This window comes from Neolamprologus multifasciatus, chromosome 18, assembly GCF_963576455.1.
Source record: "Neolamprologus multifasciatus chromosome 18, fNeoMul1.2, whole genome shotgun sequence".
Classification (NCBI taxonomy): domain Eukaryota; kingdom Metazoa; phylum Chordata; class Actinopteri; order Cichliformes; family Cichlidae; genus Neolamprologus; species Neolamprologus multifasciatus.
The window spans coordinates 7925871-7949931 of NC_140456.1; the positions used below are offsets into that span (position 1 = coordinate 7925871).

A 24061-nucleotide genomic window follows, 5' to 3' on the forward strand; every position below is an offset into this window, starting at 1 on the left:
GAAGGATCGTGCATGTCTTATTACTTAGGAACTTTATATTTCTAATTACAGAAATTAGTCTTTAGAACTTCTTGCTTTCATTTTCCAACCAGATTCAGAGATTAACTTTTAATATATCAAACACAGAGTGTCTCACTGTGACTCACACAGAAAAACAAAGCGTGCATCAGCATCAGCATCAGCATGATGTGGGAGATCAGTAGATATTGGTGTTTAGTGGGAGGCGGGCTAAAAAAGGACAGATGGTTGAAACTCAGCTATTGAACTAATGGAGAACACAAAGGTCAATGTAGTGACGCACTGTTAGTGACTTTAACATCAAAAACAAATCACTAAAATAGACTTCAACCATATGAAACAGTAGCTATCTACATCAAACCACATCAAGTACTTCTTGATGGGTGCTGAGTAGCATAAAAGCAGAAAAATGTTTTCAGTAAAGTATAGGTTCTTAACCTTCAGGCAGCAGGATAAACACTCACTTGTAAGTGCTTTGGCATTATTTCAACTTCCACTCCACAAACTTGAGGAATTTCACCCATCTGTATTAGAAATAACTCTGAAAGACTAATTTTCTATGGCAAGAGAGACAATCAGGACTGATCTTCACAGTGAAGGACTCTTCTCAGAGAAATAAAACTAACCTACATATCTTCAAACTATGCTTTAACCTTAGTTTGTGAGATGTATAAGGCAGTTGCGCTGAGGGAAGGGGATGGAAGTATGATGTGACACTGTGCAGCATACTGTAGAGTTTAGACAGATCCTCTGGAGAGGGGTCAAAGCAGGTGACACCACTGAAATAAAACCCAATCCAAACTCTCTCTTCTGAATATCAAATGATTTGCCATCTCCAAAACTTTTGCTTTTCACACAGAACAGTGGTTTTGGTCAGGATGTTATAAGAGAGCTAAAGACAGGGGAAGGGGTTCACTTCATATTTCTTATCTTCTGTTCTTCCCACCCTCAGAAGAACTTGTGTTTGGTTTCTTTACCTGTGTGCTTTGAGCCAGTCAGCAAACTGCAAAAACAACCAACCATAAGGTGTAAAAATTCCTTAGAATAGAAATGTTCTGGTTAATTTAAAATTAATGTGTGACTATAAACCTCAATATGCACAATGAAAAGCATGTGCGTCTGAATAGTTCTGCATGGGGATCCTGACATAAGCTACTTAGATTAAAATACGCTTTTGCATTGATTAGCTCAATCAATGCTGTTTTGAATCCAGGTCAAACTGAACAGTTCTTTTTGTATCACAAATAATCATTGTGATCTTTTTGCTCTGTATTTGAGATTTGAAAAGTAAAAGTGTCACGATTAGCTGTGTGGCTGGCAGTGGCTGGACCCAAGTGCAGGCCCCCGAGACAAAATATTAACTTAAGACGGCAGCTTTATTTGCTGGAAACACAAACTTGGCAATACAAAAACACTCAAACAAGGATTGCTTAACTAGACTGGGAATGCATGGCGTGGCATGACATAACCTGACGACAGAAGACGAGGGATACACACATAACTAACGTGGAGGACGCAACGACAAGTACTGACTGACAGGGGCTAAAATACACTAGCAGGAAGATGAGGAAATGAGGAACAGGTGGACACAACTTATTAGGCAAGACCAGTGTTGGGACTAACGCGTTATTAAGTAATGCGTTACAGTAACTATGTTATTATTGTGGTAACGAGCACGTTAACTAGTTATTATGCCAAAATGAGGAACGCGTTAATCGTTACTGGGATTTAGATAGGGTTGTTATTCTTTACTTCTTGCGGTGGCTATCGCGGAGCTTCCACTGATTCAGTAACATTAGCAAGTGGTGGAGGCCAGCAGGTGGATGAGGGAAAGGGGACGCAGGAGGAGCAGAGACCCGAGGCGGCCGCCGGTCCAAGTGTCAGGTGAACTGAACTTCAGGTAAGAAGTTATGACCTGCAGTCTATCTGGGTCAGATATAAACCAAGTTTAGGTGGAGTTTATTTTCGTTATGCTGACTTTTTCGTACTGGGTACTAGCTAGCATGACGGAGTTTCTATACAGCTGGGCGGGTGCTATGATACTGATGTTGAACCGATTTTTTGTCCCAGTCCAGCCCTGTATGCAGCTCATCTGCAGTCTGGTGTTACCTACATCTTCCTATTCGGAAGGCAGAATTTCCAAGTTCTGAGTGCAATCAAAGGACCATGACTGCAGTTTTTGTGTTGGATGTAAAAAGCGCACATGACGCTGTGACGTAGGCTAGAATCATGGCGGCGGTTTGATCGGGTCGAGTGGAAATACTTATTCACAGTTCTAGATAAATTCAATTTTGGATCAAAATTTATTTCATGGATAAGGTTATTGTATATGTGTCCTAACGCTTCAGTTTTTACTAATTCCATACAGTCGCAGCCTTTCAACCTCCAACAAGGAACCCACCAGGGATGCCCCTTAAGCCCTCTTCTTTTCAACCTGGCTATAGAACCACTTGCCATTGCACTCCGCAGCTGTGGCAAGATCGATGGGATATGGAGGAAGGGTGTTGAACACAAAGTATCCTTGTATGCAGATGATCTCTTAATCTTTATCTCAAACCCCAAAATATCTATACCTACATTGTTATCCATACTTCGCCAATTTGGCCACTTTTCAGGATACAAGCTCAACCTATATAAAAGTGAGTTGTTTCCTGTGGATGGAGATGCATCAGTGTATGCACTATACTACCCTCCCCTTTAAAATGGCAGGAAATCAATTTACATATCTAGGTGTAATAATTACAAGGAAACATAATTGTCTCTTCAAAGCGAACCTTTTCCCTCTGTTAAATAATACAAAAAAACCCATCTGGCACAGTGGTCCCCTCTCTCCACCTCTTTGGTGGGAAGAATCAACTCAATCCAAATGAATATACTTCCTAAATTTTTGTATCTCTTCCCATTGTTACCAGTATTTATCCCCAAATCCTTCTTTGATTCATTGGACTCAATTATCTCCTCTTATATATGGAGAGGTAAACGCCCTCGAATGAACAAGGCTCAACTCCAAAAACCCAAGAGTCGTGGAGGCTTGGCACTGCCTAACTTTCGATATTACCATTGGGAAGCTACACTATTTCTTGACTGTACTTCCAAAACAAAGGTAATTGCCCGTCTTGGGTGCTCATGGAATTGAACTCAACTACAGGCTCTTCTGTCCTGGCCCTGATTGGTTCTTCACTCCCCCTTCCCCCAAACAAGACAATTGATAATCCAGTTGTCTGGCACATGGTGAGGGTGTGGGCTCAGATGAGGAAGCATTTTCGATTTACAGGCTTCTCCCTTCTGAGTCCAATTTTTTCTAACCCTTTTTTTCAGCCATCATTATCTGATCCTATATTTCGAGATTGCCGTGACAGGGGCATTACATGTTTCAATGATCTGTTTTCTGACAATATCTTTGCATCTTTTCAGATATCTGCAGACCAGACATTTCCTCCAATCTCAGATTCCAAACTTCCCGGTAGCACCAGCTGCAAGCCCAGGGGATATGCTCCTTACCCTAGTTCCAACACGTAAAGGGTTTATCTCTCTTATCTATGACAGGCTGGTGAGCATGAACGGTTCTTCGATAGATCGGATTAAAACGGCCTGGGAACAAGATTTAAATCGGTCATTGTCTATGGATACATGGGACTTAATACTCAAGTTAGTTAACTCCACATCACTATGTGCCCGCCACTGTCTTTTACAATTTAAGGTCGTGCATAGGTTTCAACTCTCCAAAGTCAAACCATCTCGTATGTATCCGAATGTTGAACCCACTTGTGATAAGTGTGGGAGTGCGGAGGCTTCCCTTATCCATATGTTCTGGACGTGCCCTAGCCTTGAAGGATTCTGGAGAGATGTATTTCAAACCTTGTCCCTAATTCTTGGACACCATATGGATCCTAACCCATTAGTTGCACTTTTTGGCACCACTGGAGAAGCTGATGCACGGTTGACCTCGTCACAGCGTTGCATGCTCTCCTTCGCCTTCCTTGTAGCTAGGTGTGCAATCCTACTAAGATGGAGGGGTGCCCCTTTGCCCACCCAGACGCAATGGCTGAGGGACCTTATGTACTATCTGAGCCTTCAAAAGATCCGATATGCGATTAGTAATAACAGCGGTAGGTTTTACAAGGTGTGGGGGCAATTCCTGAAATACTTTTCCAGCCTCCAGGTTGCGAACCTGACTTCCAGCATTACTCAGGAAGTCCTGCACCCCTTCTTCTTTTTTTTTGTTTATTTAAAAAAAAAAAGTTATTTTTTTTTCTAGTCATGTGTGTTTGTCTTATTTTATTGTTGTTGTATTTGCAATGTTTTTTTTGTATTTTTTAACTGATGTAAGCAATTACAAGACATGTGAGTGTGTCATTAATCTGTATTCTAATATTTCAGTTCACACAGTCACTGTGAAACTTGTTGTTTAACAATTCTGTGTGTATCTGTTTTTCTTTGTTGCTTTAAATCAATAAAAATATCTTTGAGAAAAAAAAATACAAGAAACTGAAAATGCTGGGTCAAAATAACCCAGAACCGTGACAAAAAGTATTTTAAATATCAAATAAAATGTCACGGTGTGTTTCTAAAATCATGCTTCCAAAAAGTTTAACTCTACATTATTGAGAAGTAATCTTACATTAACTAAGAGCTCAGCATTTTTTCATCAACGATGGAGCGCCTTTAAGACATTTTGGTTATACTGGACTTTTACTCTACTCATTCGACCTCAGGTGTCTCGTCAATAAGAAGCTACCCAGCAACAAACAACAAAAAAGACAAACTTTTCAAAAAGCCAAAATAAGATAAGGGCGAATGAGTGGGCCATGTACCTCACCTTGCTGTGGAGTTCCTCTACACATAAACAATACATTTGTCATGTTTAATGAAGTGAGAGTACCACGATGCAGAATGCGTGAAGCAGACTGAGACCTTTATGACGGGCTGATGAAAAAACTGTTTAACCAGATTAAACTAAAACCAGACAAAAGAGAAAATAACTTCCAAAAAGAAACGAGAAGTGAGAAACAAAAAAACGAGGGGGTACAGACACATGAATAAAGTTAACAGAGGGAAACTCACAGGAGACGAGGACAAAGGACACATTGAGGGAACTATAAAACTCTAAATGAAATCCGTAACTAAAAAACAAGGACTTAAGGCAGTGACAAATAGGTAGAAAAACAAAACCTGCATTAAATAAAGAACAAAGAAACCACAGAGAAGTAAACCCAGCATAAAAAAAGGACTCCAAAACAAAAAAAAAAATGAGTGGGACAGACCTGGGGGTCAGCATCACTAAGTATCTAAAACAATCTGTTTTTATAAGAGAAAAGCTTGTGCAATCAACTTCCTAAGCCATACACAGTATTAATAGTAAAATGTGTGTTCCTGTATCTGCTCACCTGCTTGGCAGAAAACTCCAGCATACGCTGACAGGCTGCAGTCACACTGGAAGCCACTGGCTCTCTCCACACAGCGGCCATGGTTCTGGCAGAGCGAGCCGTAGCTGCTGCAGTGACCCGGGCAGCCGGGTTGAACCCCTGGTGTTATCTTTGCCCTCTCCTCCAGGTCCAGAGTGACGCCGTTCAGCTGCAGAGAGCGGATACAGCCCCGGAAGCCTTTCTGCCTAGATGCTGTGCCTCCTGATAACACAAAAAGAGGGCATGGCATTAGCATCCCATTTCCATTTTAAACATTAATGAACTAAAACTCAAAGGCTCCAAAACAAAGAGGAAGCAAAATTCTGCATGTTTAGCTAACGATCTACTACAGCATGACAACATGTTGTCTTTGTTTCAGCCCTTCTTTCATTTCTTTATGTGTTGACAGCTTCTCCTGTCAACTACAGCAGATACACATGTCGCCTGTGCTTCCCCAGAAGCTCCAAACTGTCAAACGTTTTTATGAAATGACTCAACGATAAAACAGCAATGAAGCAACAAACTGTAGGTGGGAAGCAGTTTGGGGGACGTAACTTTTATCATCCATCTGTCTGCCTGTCTAACAGGACATTCTGCATGCTCTCTTTAGTGGAGGTTTAAACCTTGTTTTCATTGTTACACACTCTCTCTGAGATCTTACAAAGTCACCAATTCTTCACATAGTTCAAATAAGACAACCCCTCTTTTTCTACATATATCAGAGTCGATCTATAACCTTGCTCGAGGCACTAACTCAGCAGCTCTTTGCAGTCAAAGTTAGAAGGAGACAACGTCCTGTTGTTCAGCAGCAGCTTTTCACACCAACAAGTCACTGATCTCTGTTAGAGTCTCGTCTAGGCCTTCCGTCTTTGCTCTGATACAACTCCCATAAATGATTAAACCAGCAAAGCACCGCATAATATGAAACTTGCTTCTGACATAACATAATAGTCATTTGAATCCTCACAGACTCTCCTGGAAGTCGTTGTTCATGATTCAAATGTCTGCAATCCAGTCATCCTGTCATCCTTTCAACTGTTACTCTTTAAATAATCACTCAGAGAGGTTAGACACTTGGACGCCTTCACTTGCATAACAATGCAACCCTGCAGCGGTCAGACTTACAGTGTAATCACATGTTAATCAGTGTTATAATCACAGCTATTGTACCACAGTTTTCTGCATAGTGATTCAAATTAATACAATATGCAAACACCTTTCTTTAACTGCAAATGTGTCCCGACCCACAAATCTCCAGCTGTAAATGTATTAGAACATGTTACTCTGCACTTATTAAACACAGGCGTACACATACAAAATTGTGACAGTTATTGCTGTCACGTGTTTAAATATGCCTCCTGGACATCCTGACAAAAGACAAATGTGTTTACATTTTCTTCAGTCAAGAGGTTCACATGTAAAAACTGGGAGTTTAGGCTCATGCTGACATTTTTAATCAGTATGATTCTTAATCTCAGGCCATGCTGAGATTAAGAAGATTAAGAATCATATTACTTATTACACCATTTTTTAAATAAAATTTCCATTCAGTCATGTAAAGGTTTAGCTATTAAGAAGATTTCTTTAAAAAATTGCATTCTGAGACTCAGAAAGCACAGTTTAAAAAAACCTATGTAGCCATCTTAAACTGGCCTCCAACAACAACAACAACCCAATATAAAAGAACTAAAATAATTAACACAATCTCACGCTGTGACTCTGATATTAAAACTACAGCTCACAGCTGGCCTATTATACAGCAATGATTTCAAATACTCAACAGGAAGCAAGTTTGTCCATTTTAAATGAAGTTTCAAAAGGTTCCAGGAAGAACACCCAGCACACATAAAAGTCATTTTTACCAAACACTAATTTGAGATAGTCACACAGTTAAGAATTTTATGTTTTTTATGTCTTTTGTAGTTATGACCACCAGTTTTAATTATTTCAGCTTCATTTATCAGGAATTCTATATTTTGTCCCCTTAACCTCCTAGGACCTGGCGTCCACATATGTGGACATCACATTTTGGGTTATTTAGACCAAAATACTCAATTTTGCTCTACAAGGGCCTGATATCCACTTACAAGAACATTATACTGCCTCTGTCCATTTTAAATGAATATCCTCATATTTGGCTCTTATTTTTCTTAAAAACAAAAATAACGTAAAAAAAATAAATCTGGTAATTCTTTGTTTTTACATTCATCGGGCCCCAATATGCCCAAATATCAAAGAGAAATTAAAAATGCATGCTGTGGAAGAGTTCGGGTCTCAGGAGGTTAAGAGGTTTCCTATGGCTCCTAGTATTACCAATGACCTTCAGTGCTTTGCTTTTTTGAAGAGCTGAAGATACAGAAACTAGTTCATGCATTTATTACTTCCAGGCTGGACTACTGCAATTCATTATTATCAGGATGTCCAAAAAACTCACTGAAAAGCCTTCAGTTAATCCAAAATGCTGCAGCAAGAGTACTGACAGGGACTAGAAAGAGAGAGCATATTTCTCCTGTTTTGGCTTCCCTTCATTGGCTTCCTGTTAAATCCAGAATTGAATTCAAAATCCTGCTCCTCACATACAAGGTCTTACATAATCAGGCCCCATCTTATCTTAATGACCTTGTAGTACCATATCACCCTATTAGAGCACTTCGCTCTCGCTCTGCAGGCCTACTTGTTGTTCCTAGAGTATTTAAAAGTAGAATGGGAGGGAGAGCCTTCAGTTTTCAGGCCCCTCTTCTGTGGAACCAGCTTCCAGTTTGGATTCGGGAGACAGACACTATCTCTACTTTTAAGATTAGGCTTAAAACTTTCCTTTTTGCTAAATTATATAGTTAGGGCTGGACCAGGTGACCCTGAATCCTCCCTTAGTTATGCTGCAATAGATGTAGGCTGCCGGGGGATTCCCATGATGCATTGAGTTTTTCCTTTCCAGTCACCTTTCTCACTCACTATGTGTTAACAGACCTCTCTGTATTGAATCGTATCTGTTATTAATCTCTGTCTCTCTTCCACAGCATGTCTTTTATCCTGTCTTCCTTCTCTCACCCCAACCGGTCGCAGCAGATGGCCGCCCCTCCCTGAGCCTGGTTCTGCCGGAGGTTTCTTCCTGTTAAAAGGGAGTTTTTCCTTCCCACTGTCGCCAAAGTGCTTGCTCATAGGGGGTCATATGATTGTTGGGCTTTTCTCTGTATCTATGAAGCGCCTTGAGGCGACATTTGTTGTGATTTGGCGCTATATAAATAAAATTGAATTGAAATTGAATTGAATTGAATTGAATAGAAAGCTGGCAAAATAGAATAATATATTTCAAAGTACATTTTTATTAAATTCAGATACATTCAAATATTTATCCAGTAAGTGAAAGAAAACTTTTATCAGAATTATACAATTACAATGATTAGCTTCCACGCAACCAAATCAGAAATCTGCTGACTTGATGTTTCTCCCAAAAGTGCATTTTGAGAGTCACCATTATCTGCTGTTGTTGAGTTTTATGCATATTTTTTTGAGGAAACAAATCTTTTGACACAGACGCTCATATTTCAGGACGAACATTTACACAGGATATTTTTCACGTCTATCCAAGCTTTAAGTGCTCCACTCATCTTTGTCACGTCCAAAACCCCAGATGTCGGAAATATCTTACTCCACTTCTGTTTGGCAGCCAAAAAGAAAAGCTTTAGTAGCGCTGGTTTTTTTAAATGGCAGTGTGTGAGAGTGAAAGAGGTGACTGTAGCAGTGAGCAGAAAAGCATCCCTGAGGACCACCACCTCTGATCAAAGCAATAAAACAGCAGCAAGGAGAGGTTATTAAAGAACAAACCCTCCTACCAGGGAGGCTATCAGAGCGGTGAGGGTTTCCAACAAACATCCTGCCATACAACTTCAGCTCCAACAAGGATTACAGAGTCTTCACATCAAATGGAAACGCTGCTTCAAGAAAACACTTAAAACAGCATAATGAGGGATTTGTGATGTGGGGATCAAAGCATACATCAAAGAATTGAAATGCAGATAAACTCCACCTCTGACCAAAGGAGCAGAGCTACGAGTAAGACCTTCAAGAGAATTTCAGCCTCATATCCATCAAAAATGCATCAGCTCTAACAAGACATTTTCAGTGTCTACTATACGTCTGGATCCTGTGTAATACTGGACACGTGAGACGACATGAGAGTGAATAGAAATTAATTAGTGAAATGGAGATCAAAGCTGATGCGTGTTCAAGCCTGGACATCGAGCTCAAAAAGCAAAACGCAGGAAAAAGAAAAGTTAAACTAAGAAGGAGCAAAAGCACAGCACAGCTCTGAGAAAAGACTTCAAATCTCAATATGAAACCAGGATATTTTCTGAAAACACAGATCAAAAACAAACAACCAAAAACAGTATGCTGTAGGATGAGCTGACCTGCACCGCTTGAGCGATGGCGAACAAAACAATCATCAAACACTATATGTGCTGTGTGGGCTGCTTATGCTGCACACATGAAAAGAGCATATAGATAACATGGCAATTGATATATATGTTCAGCCTAAACACTTTACATTTGATGTCTATTCCACCCCTACAGTTAAGAGTCTGTAAAGTTGCAATTATAAAAAAGGAAACATACAGTTTTGTTAGCCTTTTTATTCCTTTCTTCACTCATTAATTGTTCCTTATACAACAGTTCCTCAATTTACTCATTACTGAGAAGAAACTTTCAGATGTTTGAGCAAGTATTTACTTTGTACCATCACGGATAAACACTGATTCACAAAATAATCATTGCCACATCTCGAAATTTTGGCAAGATCATTTTTACTCAATAACTGTGTGCAAGCTGGAGGGTAAGAATATTTTTATAATCTTTACTGAATAGAACACAGAGGCATATAAAAGCAGAAAAAAGGTAGCATTAAAAAAAAAAAACACTGGAAGTTAGGCAATAATCACACATGCCTAGGAACCTGTTTGTGGCCCTCTGATAGCTACAGGTTGCTAGGGAAGAATGGTTCATTCCCTGATTGGTTGCCAGTGTTGGGAAGGTTACTTTTAAAATGTATTCCATTACAGAATACAGAATACATGCCCCAAAATGTATTCTGTAACGTATTCCGTTACGTTACTCAATGAGAGTAACGTATTCTGAATACTTTGGATTATTTATCATGCTGTTTACAACTACATGACTGTACTATTGCTGTGATTTATTACTGTTACTGAAGGTCCGCGGCTCCGAACCGTAGTAAAGGGACCTCTGGCTAATACCGTGGGTTCTGTGTCGGGCTCGTAGCTGAAAACTAGCTTTACTTTGTTGTCTGGGTCAACTTTGCTTGCGAGAGACAGAGAGAGGCGTTGAAAGGCTGCTCCAACGGAACTTATTGTTTTTGGAGGAAAACACGAACACGGTGTACAGTCGAGTCTTACTTACAACTGGGCTCGTCAGGCTCTCTTCTTGGCTGCAGTGGTTATTATTATATTTACAGGCTTCCAGCTCCCGTTTTTGCTCGATGACAGCTCGTACTTTTCCTTTTTCTCCCTCCTTGCGCTCACAGACACATAACGTGTATGGCAGTCCATTCTCCCTGCAGCACGGACTACACTGCCTATGATGCTACATTCTTTAGAGCTATACCTGTAGCATTCTGCCTATTAGCTTAGCACAACAACAACAAAAAGGCCTCTCTCACCCAGGAAACACGCAGAGAGAGCGTCACCCTGTAACCATGGCAACCGTAAGGCTGCCACCTGGAACAACAGAACGTAGCTGTCAAACAAAACCCAAACAGGCCTGACCCGCCACAATATGAAACAGGGAAGTACCGCCGTGTAATCCATTTATTTCAACAAAGTAACTGTATTCTAAATACCACCTTTTTAAACGGTAACTGTAACGGAATACAGTTACTCATATTTTGTATTTTAAATACGTAACGGCGGTACATGTATTCCGTTACTCCCCAACACTGTTGGTTGCTAAGTGGTTTCTGGCAGTTGCTATGTGAAACTGGGCACCGAATGGTACACAGTGCTAGACTGAAAACCTCCTTGTGATTGCTTTGATCTTTAGCGGGTTGCTGTGATGGTTTGCAAGGAAGATGTTGACTCGTGTGCAAAGACTTGATAAAAAGCTCTCCACTTCAGAATTCACTTAAGTCATTATAAGCAGTTGTTGCCCGGTTCCACTGGCCATAACACTGGCTCCATCATGTTTGACAGAAGATGTGGTATGCTTTGGCTCATGAGCTTTTCTCTCTATGCCCATACTTTTTTTGTATTCTTAGCCTCCTCATCATCATTCATGAGGGCATCTCCTGAACTTAACAAAGATAAGTCTATCCTCCTAATGAGTGTTTTTAACCTAGCTAGATGGAAATGGAAACGATGGAAATAATTCTTTGATCATAAACATAAGTCTTTCAGGCCTTTTGGTGTTCTTGCGCTAGTCATTGCATTCATTCATTTTAGGCAATGACTGCAGTGATCAGCTGACCTCTGATAAAACCTTTGCTATCCCTCTTTTTTTTCAGCCTAATGATGACTTCCTCCTACATCACCATGCCTTTGGACCTAATATTGAGAGTCCCCCCCCCCCACTAAGCTGCGCTTCAAAGGGGATTAGAAGAAAAATAACAACCTTGACTTGACAGGATGCCGTGCACACCGCACTGTCTATAATAGGACAATCTAGTGCCAATGCAGCTGCATTTCGAGGGATATGAAGGGAAGATCAAAGGAATCCTGAAAATCCTTGTAGAGGATGGAGTCTCATCTACACATCCCAGCATGGAGGAATAAACTGTGCATCAGTTGGTGGATAGTGATGCTGCACAAATATACAAAGGCTCAGCTATCCAAACAAAACAAAACAACTGCTCCTAACCTTCACAAAGGAAGTGATTTCTGCTGAGCTAATTGCCGAGCTCACTTTAAATTGCTGTGTGTGGATTTTTAGCACCTCCAACACAAACAGCATGCTGGGGATTATAAATCCATGCAAGGCAATAACACGGCTTATTAATCAAGACAATGGAATCCGCTGCCTTATAAAGCAAGGCAGGATTATGGCACATAAGTACAGCATACATTGAAATATGGCTTGTGAATTTATACAAACCAACACAGGAGCTTATAATTTACACAATAGAACAGTTTTGCCTTACAAATGGAGTCTTACAAATACAATTCATGTGGTAAAATGGATTGTAAATGTAATCACGCCCATGCTGAGGCTTGTGAATGCAAATAACTTAATATTCAGCCTTTCATACTATGTGAACAAGGAGGGACGCGGTGAGATACTGACGATGTAGAGAGAAATCTGAACACGGCTTTAAAGTCACCCCCCCGCCAAGACACTAAAAGGGTTACATTTCATATATACGTTTTACACTTAAAATCTTATTAATAATTGTGGGGATTATTATGAGTGCAATATAGCTGAATGATATCTTTTAAGAAACGTGTTGGATGACATATTACCCTGTAGAGGTTTGATATTTTTAACTTTTAAAGTGAGATTGTTTGGTACAAACTGGGGGGATGAGAGGTAGAAGTAAGGAGCCATCCAGCTGTCAGGGAGGGCTTAATAAAAAACAAGATATGAGATTACAGCCATGCTGCGAACTGTGTGGAGGATGTATTTAGGCACCGTGGTGGTGAGAGAAATGCTGACATCAGCTTGTCATGCTGATGTTTAGCAGCTAATGTTCAGCATCTTAATCGTAGTTTATTAACATGCAAATTTGCACAAAATTCAAAGTACAGCTAGGGTTGATGGGAATGTCATTAGTTTTATTTATCCATTTTAGCATATATTTACTAATAAACCAAAGAACCGGACAATATAGCTACAGTTTTGATCTGATGATGGTGATAGGAAAAAAGAAAGGGGCACATGTAAATAAACCGAAATTTTACTGGGAAAAAACCCCCAACAAAATTGAACAATTTATTGAGGGATCTGTATCCAAACCAACATTTTTAGACATATCTAGACGTGATCCTTGAGGCCTTGTGTAGAAAATCAAACTGGACTGCATGTGTTATTAAGCTGATGCCAAATAGCCCCACAACAGAAACGAGGCATTCATTTAAATATTACTCAAAATGTGATTTGGGGGGTCTCAAGCCATTCTACTCCTACTGCTGGTCCCAGGCCCGGATAAATGGGAGGGCTGTGGCAGGTAAGGCATTTGTAAAACCTGTGCCAAAAATGTAGATCCATCCAAGTAAGGGAGCAATGCTGCCGTCTTCAAAAAAATTCAGGTTTGTGAAAAACAAAAACAAAAACACACACAAAAAAAAAAAAAAAAAACTTGAAGAAAAATCTCTCATAAATAAACTGCTGGAAAAGGTGTGCATATCTAAGACCCTGTCACTGATGATAAGCAAAATGTGTTTGCCCTTCAAAAGCAGCGTAAATGAATAAATAAATCTCAACAATTACAAGTCATTAATCAGTTTATTTACTTTGGTGCCAAATTATGAGTCTTCTGCTCAACAACATCATTGCTAATATTTAAAACATTAATGCACAAATAAAGCTAACAAAATAAAACATAGAAACAAAAAGAGAACCAACAACAAACCAGGTAATGTAGCTAGCATCCATCCAGGTATCAATTGATGTCAGCTGCTGCTTTTTTAATTACTGACATAAACTATCAGTATAAAAAGTAGAGTATAACTGCTTGCTGTTTAAAGAAAAGCTACAGTATGAACCACCTGTTTTTTAAATTTACTGTCAGTTTATTGCAAAAGTAATCTTGATGTTCTTTATATTTTAAGAAAAGACAGCACAGCTTGATCAAGCAAGCACTTTGTGAATGTGGGGATAAAGAACTCCATTTTAACAGGAAGTGACCTCTATCAGAACCACACTCAGGAAAGAGCAACCTTCCGCCATGACTGTTTGAAGGGTGAGGGGTTAGACACTGAAACCTGTTGTTTTTGTAATTATTTCCTCTATTGATGTCTTTGGTTGAGTTACTTTGTTTGAGAGGGACAGGTTGGGTCAGGTGATTTATATACAGCCATAAAGAGATGCTGATTTGAGGAGAATTCATGTGAAACTGACCATGACCATTCGTAAAGAGAGATTACAGACTTTATAGCACTTTAAGAGGCTAACTCATCAGATTTAACAGCTGCTGGAGACAGTGTACAAGTTGCAGAAGAACCATAATATATAGGAAGCAGCAAAACGACAGCAGATATTTTTCTCTGCCACCTGCTGCCTGCTCTGCTTTGTAGGTGAGGCGCAGTTAATTTACAAAAAGCCTATTGGTTAAACACATTCAGCCAAACTCCTTGATTTGTCTGTTCTTGTGACCATCAGACAATTTCAGAGTTTGTTGGCTTGTTTTCCCTTCAGTGTGATTACTGATAAGAAGTGAAAGACTAAATATTTACAGAATGATAAGACTTGAATTGTAGAATTGTACTGGCTGTAAGTTAAATAGGGCCGCGGCATTGATGAAGTGCGAAATGAATAACTTAGAGGTTTAGAGTTCTTTGCAGTTTATTTAAAGCTTACTGCTGCAAGAAATCACACCATGGGCTATATATATTATATATATATATATATATATGTATATATATTAGAGATGGACCGATCCGATATTACGTATCGGTCCGATACTGACCTAAATTACTGGATCGGATATCGGAGAGAAATAAAAAATGTAATCCGATCCATTAAATATCAAAAAAACACCTCACAAAACTTGCGACACGGCGTAACTCGGCTCCTAACCGTAGCACGTTGCAGCAGTGTGGTCACGTGATAGAGCGGCTGTGTGTATTTGTAGCCTGCTAGCAAACATTTCATCTCCGAGGAAGTTATCTCAGAGAGAAGTAAAGCAAGTGTGTAAGTTCATCTCTGAATGTTTGTAAAGCATTCCCGCGTTAAGCTTAACAACCGATATATAGAGCAACTGCCTCTTCTCTCTCTCTCCTGCTGCTACGTCAATCGTGAAACTGCTTAATGATCAGCTGATCGGCTTTTCTGTCACGAGTCCGTCTCTCTTCTTAGTTTTTGGCCCACTTTGCACCAGAAAGAGGAAACCAGCGGCTGAACAACAGCAGCACTATTAAGCTTGATAAGCTGTTGTTAGAATTTATTTAATATTACTTTCTACACCAGGATCTTTTTCTATGTAGCTGACGACTGGTAACTGTGCAGGGGCGGATCTAGCAAAGTTTAGCCAGGGGGGCCGATAGGGCATTAACAGGGAAAAGGGGGCACAAAGACATACTTTTCTTTCTTATTCTCATTTAAAATATCTAGCTTTTAATTATTTAATAATTATCTGAATCTTACACCCAAAGTTTTAATCTGATGTAAAATGTATAGAAGTCCATTACTGTATATAGTAACTGTTAAGTCTAATATACCCTAGTAAGCTGTAGTACTTTTTCCTTTGGGAAAGTACCATCTGTGAATTCTGCAATTCTGTTGAAGAAAGACGTTGAATCTATTTAATTATTCCTGAAAAATAATTTATTTCTGTGAATTTTATTCACCCTGCATCAAATTAAAGTTGATTACATTGATTAAGCATCATGAGGAAGAGGGTGGTTCCCTATTTTCTTTTGCTGGGAGTTTGCAACCCTATTAGTTAGGTTGCTTAATATTTCTGCTAAGTGCTCTTTAAAATACCAGAATAAGGAGGATGGAGCAGGTTTAAGTTTATTAGATTGATCAGTGTTGCTGATCTATGAAATATTTTGGGTGCAGTGTGTTTTTTTTTTTTTTTTACATACAGGTATAACAGAATAGCTTTACTGTTGTTGTTGTTTTTTAACTTGAGTATGAACTTATACAAAAAGCAGCAAGATATTAAAAAAACAGTTTTATTGATTAAAAAACACACTATATCGGATTCATATCGGTATCGGCAGATATCCAAATTTATGATATCGGTATCGGACATAAAAAAGTGGTATCGTGCCATCTCTAATTAATATATATATATATATATATATATATATATATAGTAAATAATCACATAACCATGTGATTATTTACTATATAGATAATCACAACTCCCTACTGCATGCATATTTATTGTGATTATTGTTCAGTGGTCAGAACCATGGCCTCAGCACTTTCATATTCAATAATACTGAAGAGCTGATGGCATCTGGCCAAGAACAGTTTAGCACTCTGTTGTAGAGGATTTCTTGTCCTTTAAAGTATGACTCTGAAAGAGGAATCCAGACGTGGGGCCTGCTTTTGAATTCAAGTCTAGGAGGATTTCTCACAAAATTAGGAGAAAATAATCTGAAAAAAGAAAAAAAGATTTGCTTCTCTTGTACTTTTTTAATCTTATTTTTTTTTAAAAATCTCACTCACAGTTCATTTGACCTAGAGCCAAGAAGTTGAAAAGTCAAAATTATCTTGTAGATCTCAACTGAGCTCAACTGCTAGAGCGCAAATCAAAAATAGACTGTAAAACCTCTACTTAATCTCTCAACTGGTCCCGGGTGTTGGCTGGGTTTTGGCTTTCATAGACATCCTGCAGTGGAGCTGATAGGCTGCACTTGTGAAACACACTTTAGGGTCAAAAACAAGCATTAGCTTTCTAGGAGCCTCTAAAAACACTCTCTCTCACCAAGTCAGCTTTTTAGAAATGATCAGGCAACAGGATTTATATAAACAGTAGTAAAAAAAAAAAGTGGACTACTAATCTTTAAAATTTATTTTTCCACCCAACGTTAGCTTAGAAGCCAAAAAAACAAACTCCCAAAAAACAAGGCTTGTATAGGCTCTGATGGTGCAATAGTCAGCATCTTTCCTTGGCCCTCTCTCTCTGGAGTTGGCATCTACTGCTTGCACCTGTGAGGGGTTTCTCCAAGTTTGCACGTGAGGTTAACTGGTGCTTCTAAATTTGTGATGTGGATGTGAGATAGATGAAAATAATCAGAGTCAATGAAGAAGTGTGTGTGGAAAAAAAAGCGCCATGATTTTTTAAATCGTTAAGAATCCAGATACTGGTTGAAATATTTGTTTAAAAAAACCTCTTGTTTTTGGTTCGTTCATATTCCTTTAACTTAGTTTTATTATATATATTTTCTAAAGGTAATCAGGACCTCCTGAGTGGATCTATTCACCGTCTGTTTGAGAGCCGGTCCTCTACAGGAGCAACTGCACTGTTTATACAAGGTATCAACAAACTAACACAGTAAAACTTTCCGGTTCCAAACAACAGCTGGGCATTTTGGTGTCTGTGAAAAATGGCTCGACAAAACCAACAGAATTGTTTTTTATTAATAATTAATCCTCAGGGATGTTTGAAAGAATATATATATCAGCACAATTTAATTCTGTGTGGGTTTTTTCCTCGTAAACAATAGAACTTCTTTGTTACATTGGATATTTGCCAGCTAAACACTCCAATTAAGTGGTCTGTGCACTGTATCTATTATCCTGCACCTGGCCTAAACGTCGGAAGGACACACAACAACCATTCTGCAAAACACAACAAAAATCCTAACTATCAGTGCTTCATCAACGCTAACATGCATTGCTAATTAGTGTTCGGCTTAATGTGCTGAACACTAATTTTTATTGTTCATTAAGGTTAAATTTGTGTGATGTGATGATGAACCAACAAATAAATCCAGAAAATCCCTGAATTTAGCAAACTATAGCGAGAACAAAAACACAACAGCAACAAGAACACGAAGACACTCAAGAATGAATTAAAACTCAACAGCTGACTATTTAATGCTACACATGCAAATACGAGTCCGTATTTGCTCCATATTTTACTTTTTCCGTCTCTGCAATGCCGACTGTAACCTACAGGTTCCAAACATTTAAAATAAAGCTAAAAGTTGAGGTAGCTCTACTTCCTGGCACAGATGGCTATACAAGCTACCGTGAGAATGAAATGTTCTAAACCAAGGCCTTTGGGAACCAGAAATAGCCCTGTACAGCACAACAATTCCTACAGTGACATCTGATGTGAACTTAAGTGGGAGGCACAGAGTTATACTACGGGGACACGGAGGAAAGAAAAGGACTAAAAGCTAAAAGCAGACTTTAGAAGGAGCAGTACAGAAACACTGAGCTGAACTACTGTTCCCCAGAGAACAAAGAAGATATTGTCTGAGATATAGACTACGTATATTATATTCTAAAGAAGTGCAGGGGAATATATGGAGACAGAGAATTCCTTAAACAAAAGAGACATTAAAAAAAAAGACACCAAAACCAGCAGTACTACTATTAACAAACAAAAACTGTGTGCAAGTGCATCCATGTCATCCTCACCTATGAACAGCTGGCTGTTGAGCTGCAGGTGGAAGTGTCCGTCAGCTGGCGCCTCCTGCGTGGCGACAGGAAGCTCATCCAGTCGAAGCGACGCTTCCTTGACGTTCCGCTCAGCTCGGACTCGATGCCACCGGTTGTCATTCAGCGGGACGCTTGACTCCACACGAACCTCCAGCGGGCCGTTACCAACATCAAAGGAGAAAACCACCTGAGTGGAGGCTGAAAAAGTAGCAAGAGACAGGAAAACAGCGTAATTTCATTTATTTATTTATTTTTTTGGTTGTGTTAGTTCAGTGAGGGAATTAATTAAAAGAAAACAATTTTCACTAGTAGTCAGAAACTAATGTATACACTCATTTCTGCATTTTTATTTTGTTAAATACGAACAAAATTGTGCGTCCATGTTCCTGGCCAGAAAGACAGGACCAATTTGTTTATTTGGTAGTTCAACGAAAGGCTTCAGTTAGTTAAAAGTGAGAAAAATAAATTGTGTTCATGCTTGCAGTTTTGTCATGTTATACAATATTTGAAATTTGAAAAAAAGCAAACAAAACACTTCATTTTCTGAAATATTTGTGGGTGTTTTCTTGTTTTCCTTTGAAGTACTTGAACACTAAAGTGGCCCTCACATGACACGACAGTGCCTGCAGTGGCCCACGGCTCATTTAAGTTTGAGAGCTCTGCTCTATAGTATACTGTAGTACTTACAGGTATTTTATCTGTATGTTAAAGTGACTGTGGAAACACTTCTCTTTTGGAAAAATATGTCAGATATCACATTCTTAAAACTATCACTAAACTATATGGATTCAACACACAGACACCTGACAAAATACAGTACTTATATTTTACTCACCAAAACTAGAATACCCAAAAGTACAACACTAATGTTTTGGAGGGGCTGTCCACCATACAGCAGGCTTTAGTATTTGTTAACTCATTCAATAAAAAAATGTTCTAGAAGGCATAAATCAGGTTCAGCTGCCTGTCAATCAACGCTAGCATGCCCCCAATTCACATATTCCAAAGAGTGGGTCAACAAAAGTCACCCAATACAGTAACATTATACAGGCAAAAGTATTAGGCCACACCTCGGTCACAGTCTGTCCAACAACCTGCTGCAGAGACCATCTGTTGTACATCTATCAGCCAGCTGCAGGAAGCAGTGAAGTTAGAATATATAGAGACTAGGGGTGCAACCGTTCGACACAGTGCTTTCGGTTCGGTATGCATATGTATCAAACAATACAAAATTTTTTTATTTATTTGATCAACTTTTCTTCTGACGATGCTGTCTGTGTTGACAGCTCAGTGGATCTGCGTTCGACTACTCCGCCTAGGCTGCACTGTCGAGCGCAGATCCACTGAGCGCAGCGCAAGCTAGCAAGACAGAAGCTAAGCTCGTTGCAACATGGCAAATTGAACCTCCCCCACCCTTATTCAGATCTGGCCTTTGGAACTATTTTGGTTTTCATGTGAAGTATGACCCTGAATGTAAGCGCGTCATGGACAAAAGTATGCCACAGTAACAGTATGTCGGATGTGCCACGCAATGCTCAATTACATGGGTGGGAACTACTGTTAGCGCAGTTAGCTCGTTAACGTGTTGACGGCATCCAGCTGAAGCACGGGGCGATCCGCTGTAGCTCGTTAACGGAGATTTGCCGTGTTGTGGCGTTAACGTCATTTCAGATTAACACTGACAGCACTAGTGGGAACACAACGAATATGACTGCACATTTACTCCGACATCATCCTAGTGCAAAGACAAGTGGAAACAGACAAAAACAAGCACGCATGCTACAAACTTTACCCGAGTCATTTAGACAGCCGTTAGCACATGATTCTCCTTATGGGGACCTGATATGTTTAATATGCTGATGAGAATATAGCCCAGAAGAAGCATATAGTATAGCTTTTATTTTGGAAAGAGCCATTTCGCTGTAATAAACTTTCTTTTCCAAAGATGAGTGATTTCTCGATCAGATAGATTTATTTTTTATTACTTTGTTGTTTCAGCAACATTAAATTTAAAAACTGTACTTTTGAGTTGAAATATATATTTATAATTTTAATAAAAGACAAGTTTAAAAAAGCATGAACATTTTTTTGTATCGGAAAAATATCAAACCGTGACACCAAAGTATCGAACCGAACCGTAAATTTTGTGTATCGTTGCACCCCTAATAGAGACCTGAAGTGAAACTGAGTGTTTGTCTCTACTTTTCATGCTGTATTGTTTTAAATCTTTTTCTTCTCAAAGTCAAGTTCAAGATTTTTCAAGTTTCTCCAATTCTTGGTAAAGTTGCTGTCACTCCCTTCCCTATTCCGGTCCATTTGCCAACCAATCAGCATTTGACCGACGCATCAGTCATCCACGCCCCAACGTACAGATGGGGCTTTGGAGGATTGCCTGGGAGCACATTTGTAGTGGGTGAAAGTGCCACTGCAAACAGAAACACGTATGCAGACGAACACGTTTGGAGTATCATAAATGATACATTATGAACTTTGAATTCAGGTGTTTTTAATTCTACTGCCAGAATTAAAAACAAGGAAGCACCTTATTTTTTTTATAAGGTGCTTCCTTATACAAAAAAAAAATGAAGCACCTTGCTCTCCAGTTTGTCTTCATAACCATTTGTGAAATAAAGGATTTTCTATACTGTAACAGGATTCTACTGTTGCAGCAAGTTACTTTGTGAAATTTCTTTCCTTCTAGATATCCACTGATCAACTGTAAATTATATTATTGCAAAGTGGGAGTGTTTAGTAACCATAGCAACTGTCAAAGCCATGAAGTGAGAGGCCATGTAAAGTTACAGAGCGGGGTCACTGTTTGCAGATGCACATAGTGCGTAACACTCAGTTTTTTTTTTCAAATGACTTGATGGAGCACACACACACACACACACACACACACACACACACAGAATGGCTATATTGTGATGAAGCAACTCACAGATCTATATATATATGCTATATGAAATAAAGGCTGTAACTAAATCCTAGCTGGCTGATAAATCTATAGTGTCATGGTATAGATCATCCTTTCACCAAGCTTTGACAGAAACCAGGGAAGCAGTTTTGGTAACACTGAGCAGGAAGTGAAAAGTCTAATCACATTTTAAAGTGCTGCACCTTTTTGCACATCCTCGAGAAAAAAAGCTTCCTGCGGTGTTCATCCGAACAAAAAGACATGATGGCAGTTGTGTAACAAACTCTCATCCTTCATGGTTTGGAAGGAGAAGATGTATTACTCTGTGAGCACAGAACAAGATGAAACAATATCCTGCAGTAACTTCATTTAGAAATTGTTCTCAGGCCCAGCTGCAGCGTTACAGAGTGATCTGAGGCAGCTGCCAACAAAGCAACACTGTTCAGATCTGAAACAACCTCGCTGACAGTGATTTCCCCGAGGAGAAAAGCTGTTGCTCCAGCAGTGTCCCTGTATTCAGCTGTGTATGTGCCCCTTTAAATCTATTTTTTAGGAAAATGCAAAAAGCAGTGCAGCGATAACACTGCAAACTAACCTCAAACTAAACTGACTATAAAACTGGCTCATAAATGTGTACCTGTCACTTTGCTGCACTGCAGTCAGTGCTGTAGGCAAAGTAATGAGCATCCATGAGTGTAGTTCTGCTATTTCCTAAATGATACTATAGAAAGTATATAGAAGATGGACACATGACTTAAACATGCACTCTGTCTGATGGCCAGCGTGGAGTGACACTTCTGAGTTCAAAGTTCAACTTTTTTTAGTTTAAACTCTTAGGGTACACTCATTCTGTAAATCAGGGTTCCCATTAGATGGGGGAAAAGAAGAATTTCAACTTATCAGTTCAATCAATTCTCTTATTGACTCCCACTGGGTCAACATTGGTACCAATCATCTATCACCACCATTGCTAAACAGCATATCAAAGACATTATGTGCATACAAATTAATTGCTGTGTGGCATTGTCTCATAATTACTATCTAACAATATAAACCTACAGGCTACAGTTCACTCAGCTTTAACATCACACTGTATTCTTGGCTACTTAGCATCAGCATGCTGTCTGTGCAGATGTTAGCAAAGCGCCAAAGCTGTGTTAGCAGCATAATGGAGTTGTTTCTGTATTTTCAACTTTACCATCACATTCTTGTCCTTTTGCACAATAAAAAAGTGATGTCCATAGCCATGCCAAAGACTGTGCCACAGTTCTCTTCTTCTGGCTTCCTCTGGCTAAATGTCTCCATTAAATTAAATATTTTCAAAAACGATTATTCATTAAATATTAAGTTGCTAGAAGATTCTGCAGGTAGCACAGAAAGCTAGCATTTAGAAATGAAAATTTCAAAAGTAAAGAAGAGAAACACCCTTTAGCCACGCTATGACTGTTGATGCTACACATATTGTCCACCAGAGGGCGCTATGCAGCGTCCCTGTTGGCAGCAGTTCTTTGGGCCACAAACACAGCTGATCTGAGCAGAGTTGGGCAGAACATAAACAAATAAAGTGTTAGCTTATTTTTGTTTGGAATTAAAATTCCTGCATGTAAGGTTGAGTTCAGTTACTCGACTTTATCCCGAACTGTTGGGATGATGATTGTGATGATTCAGATATCGTCATTATTCGGTTTCCTGCAGCTAGGTTTGACGGTGTCCCGGAAGAATCGAGGGTAACGTTGCAGCAAACCATTGCCAAAGTTACAAATGGTGTCCTTGCGTCAACTTAATGTCGCTTGTTTGCATTCAGATTGTGCAAGACACAGAACGATACAGTGATGTTTTAAAAATGTAATATTTCTGCCTACAGGACAGTTTTGACACAGATAAAGTCTTTAACCTCTGGGTTTACACAAATCCAGATTAAAACTTTAACTTCCAGGTTTTAGTGACACATCACTCTAATCCTCATTAAATTGGTGCCCTCAAGCTCCTACAGTACTCACAGCTCAGTTCGATGCGAATGAAGTCTTTGATGCCCAGGTTTTCCAGGAACACACCAGAGGAGCCCGTGGTTTTAAAAAGGAAGGAGATGTCGGCGCTCAGCTCTCCATGGAAGGTGGGGAAGTGCAGGTACGACGTCTCCTTGTCGAAAAATGCGGCATTCCAGAAGTTCTCTAAGAAGCATGATAAAAACTTTGTGTCATGAACATTAAATGTAGCTCATAACACTTATTTATCAATGTTGTGAAGCATTTACACAGTGACTGGAACAGCAGTCAATGAAAAGAAGAACAAAGTCGGTGCGATACTTTGACTTTGATTTACCTTGCATTTTATTCTTAATGAGAAGCAGTTAACAGAGAATGCAGACTTAAAAGGAAACATGGATTAGTAACAGTTATGTTAGTGATAGCTAGAAGGAGGAGGAGGTGCTGAA

The 24061-nt window shown here is 39.3% G+C and overlaps 1 protein-coding gene across 2 annotated transcripts in view; it reads right to left on the minus strand.

Annotated features, from left to right (window-relative positions):
- The window catches only part of LOC146497272 (contactin-associated protein-like 4), a 158914-nt gene that overhangs the window by 18652 nt on the left and 116201 nt on the right, over positions 1-24061 (minus strand). For both annotated transcript variants that reach the window (XM_085141740.1, XM_085141741.1), the window contains exons 16-18: positions 23628-23798; positions 18690-18908; positions 5406-5645 (exon numbers count right to left, since the gene is read on the minus strand). In XM_085141740.1, the coding sequence (XP_084997866.1) occupies positions 5406-5645; positions 18690-18908; positions 23628-23798 (630 nt within the window). The remainder of the gene's footprint in view (positions 1-5405; positions 5646-18689; positions 18909-23627; positions 23799-24061) is intronic.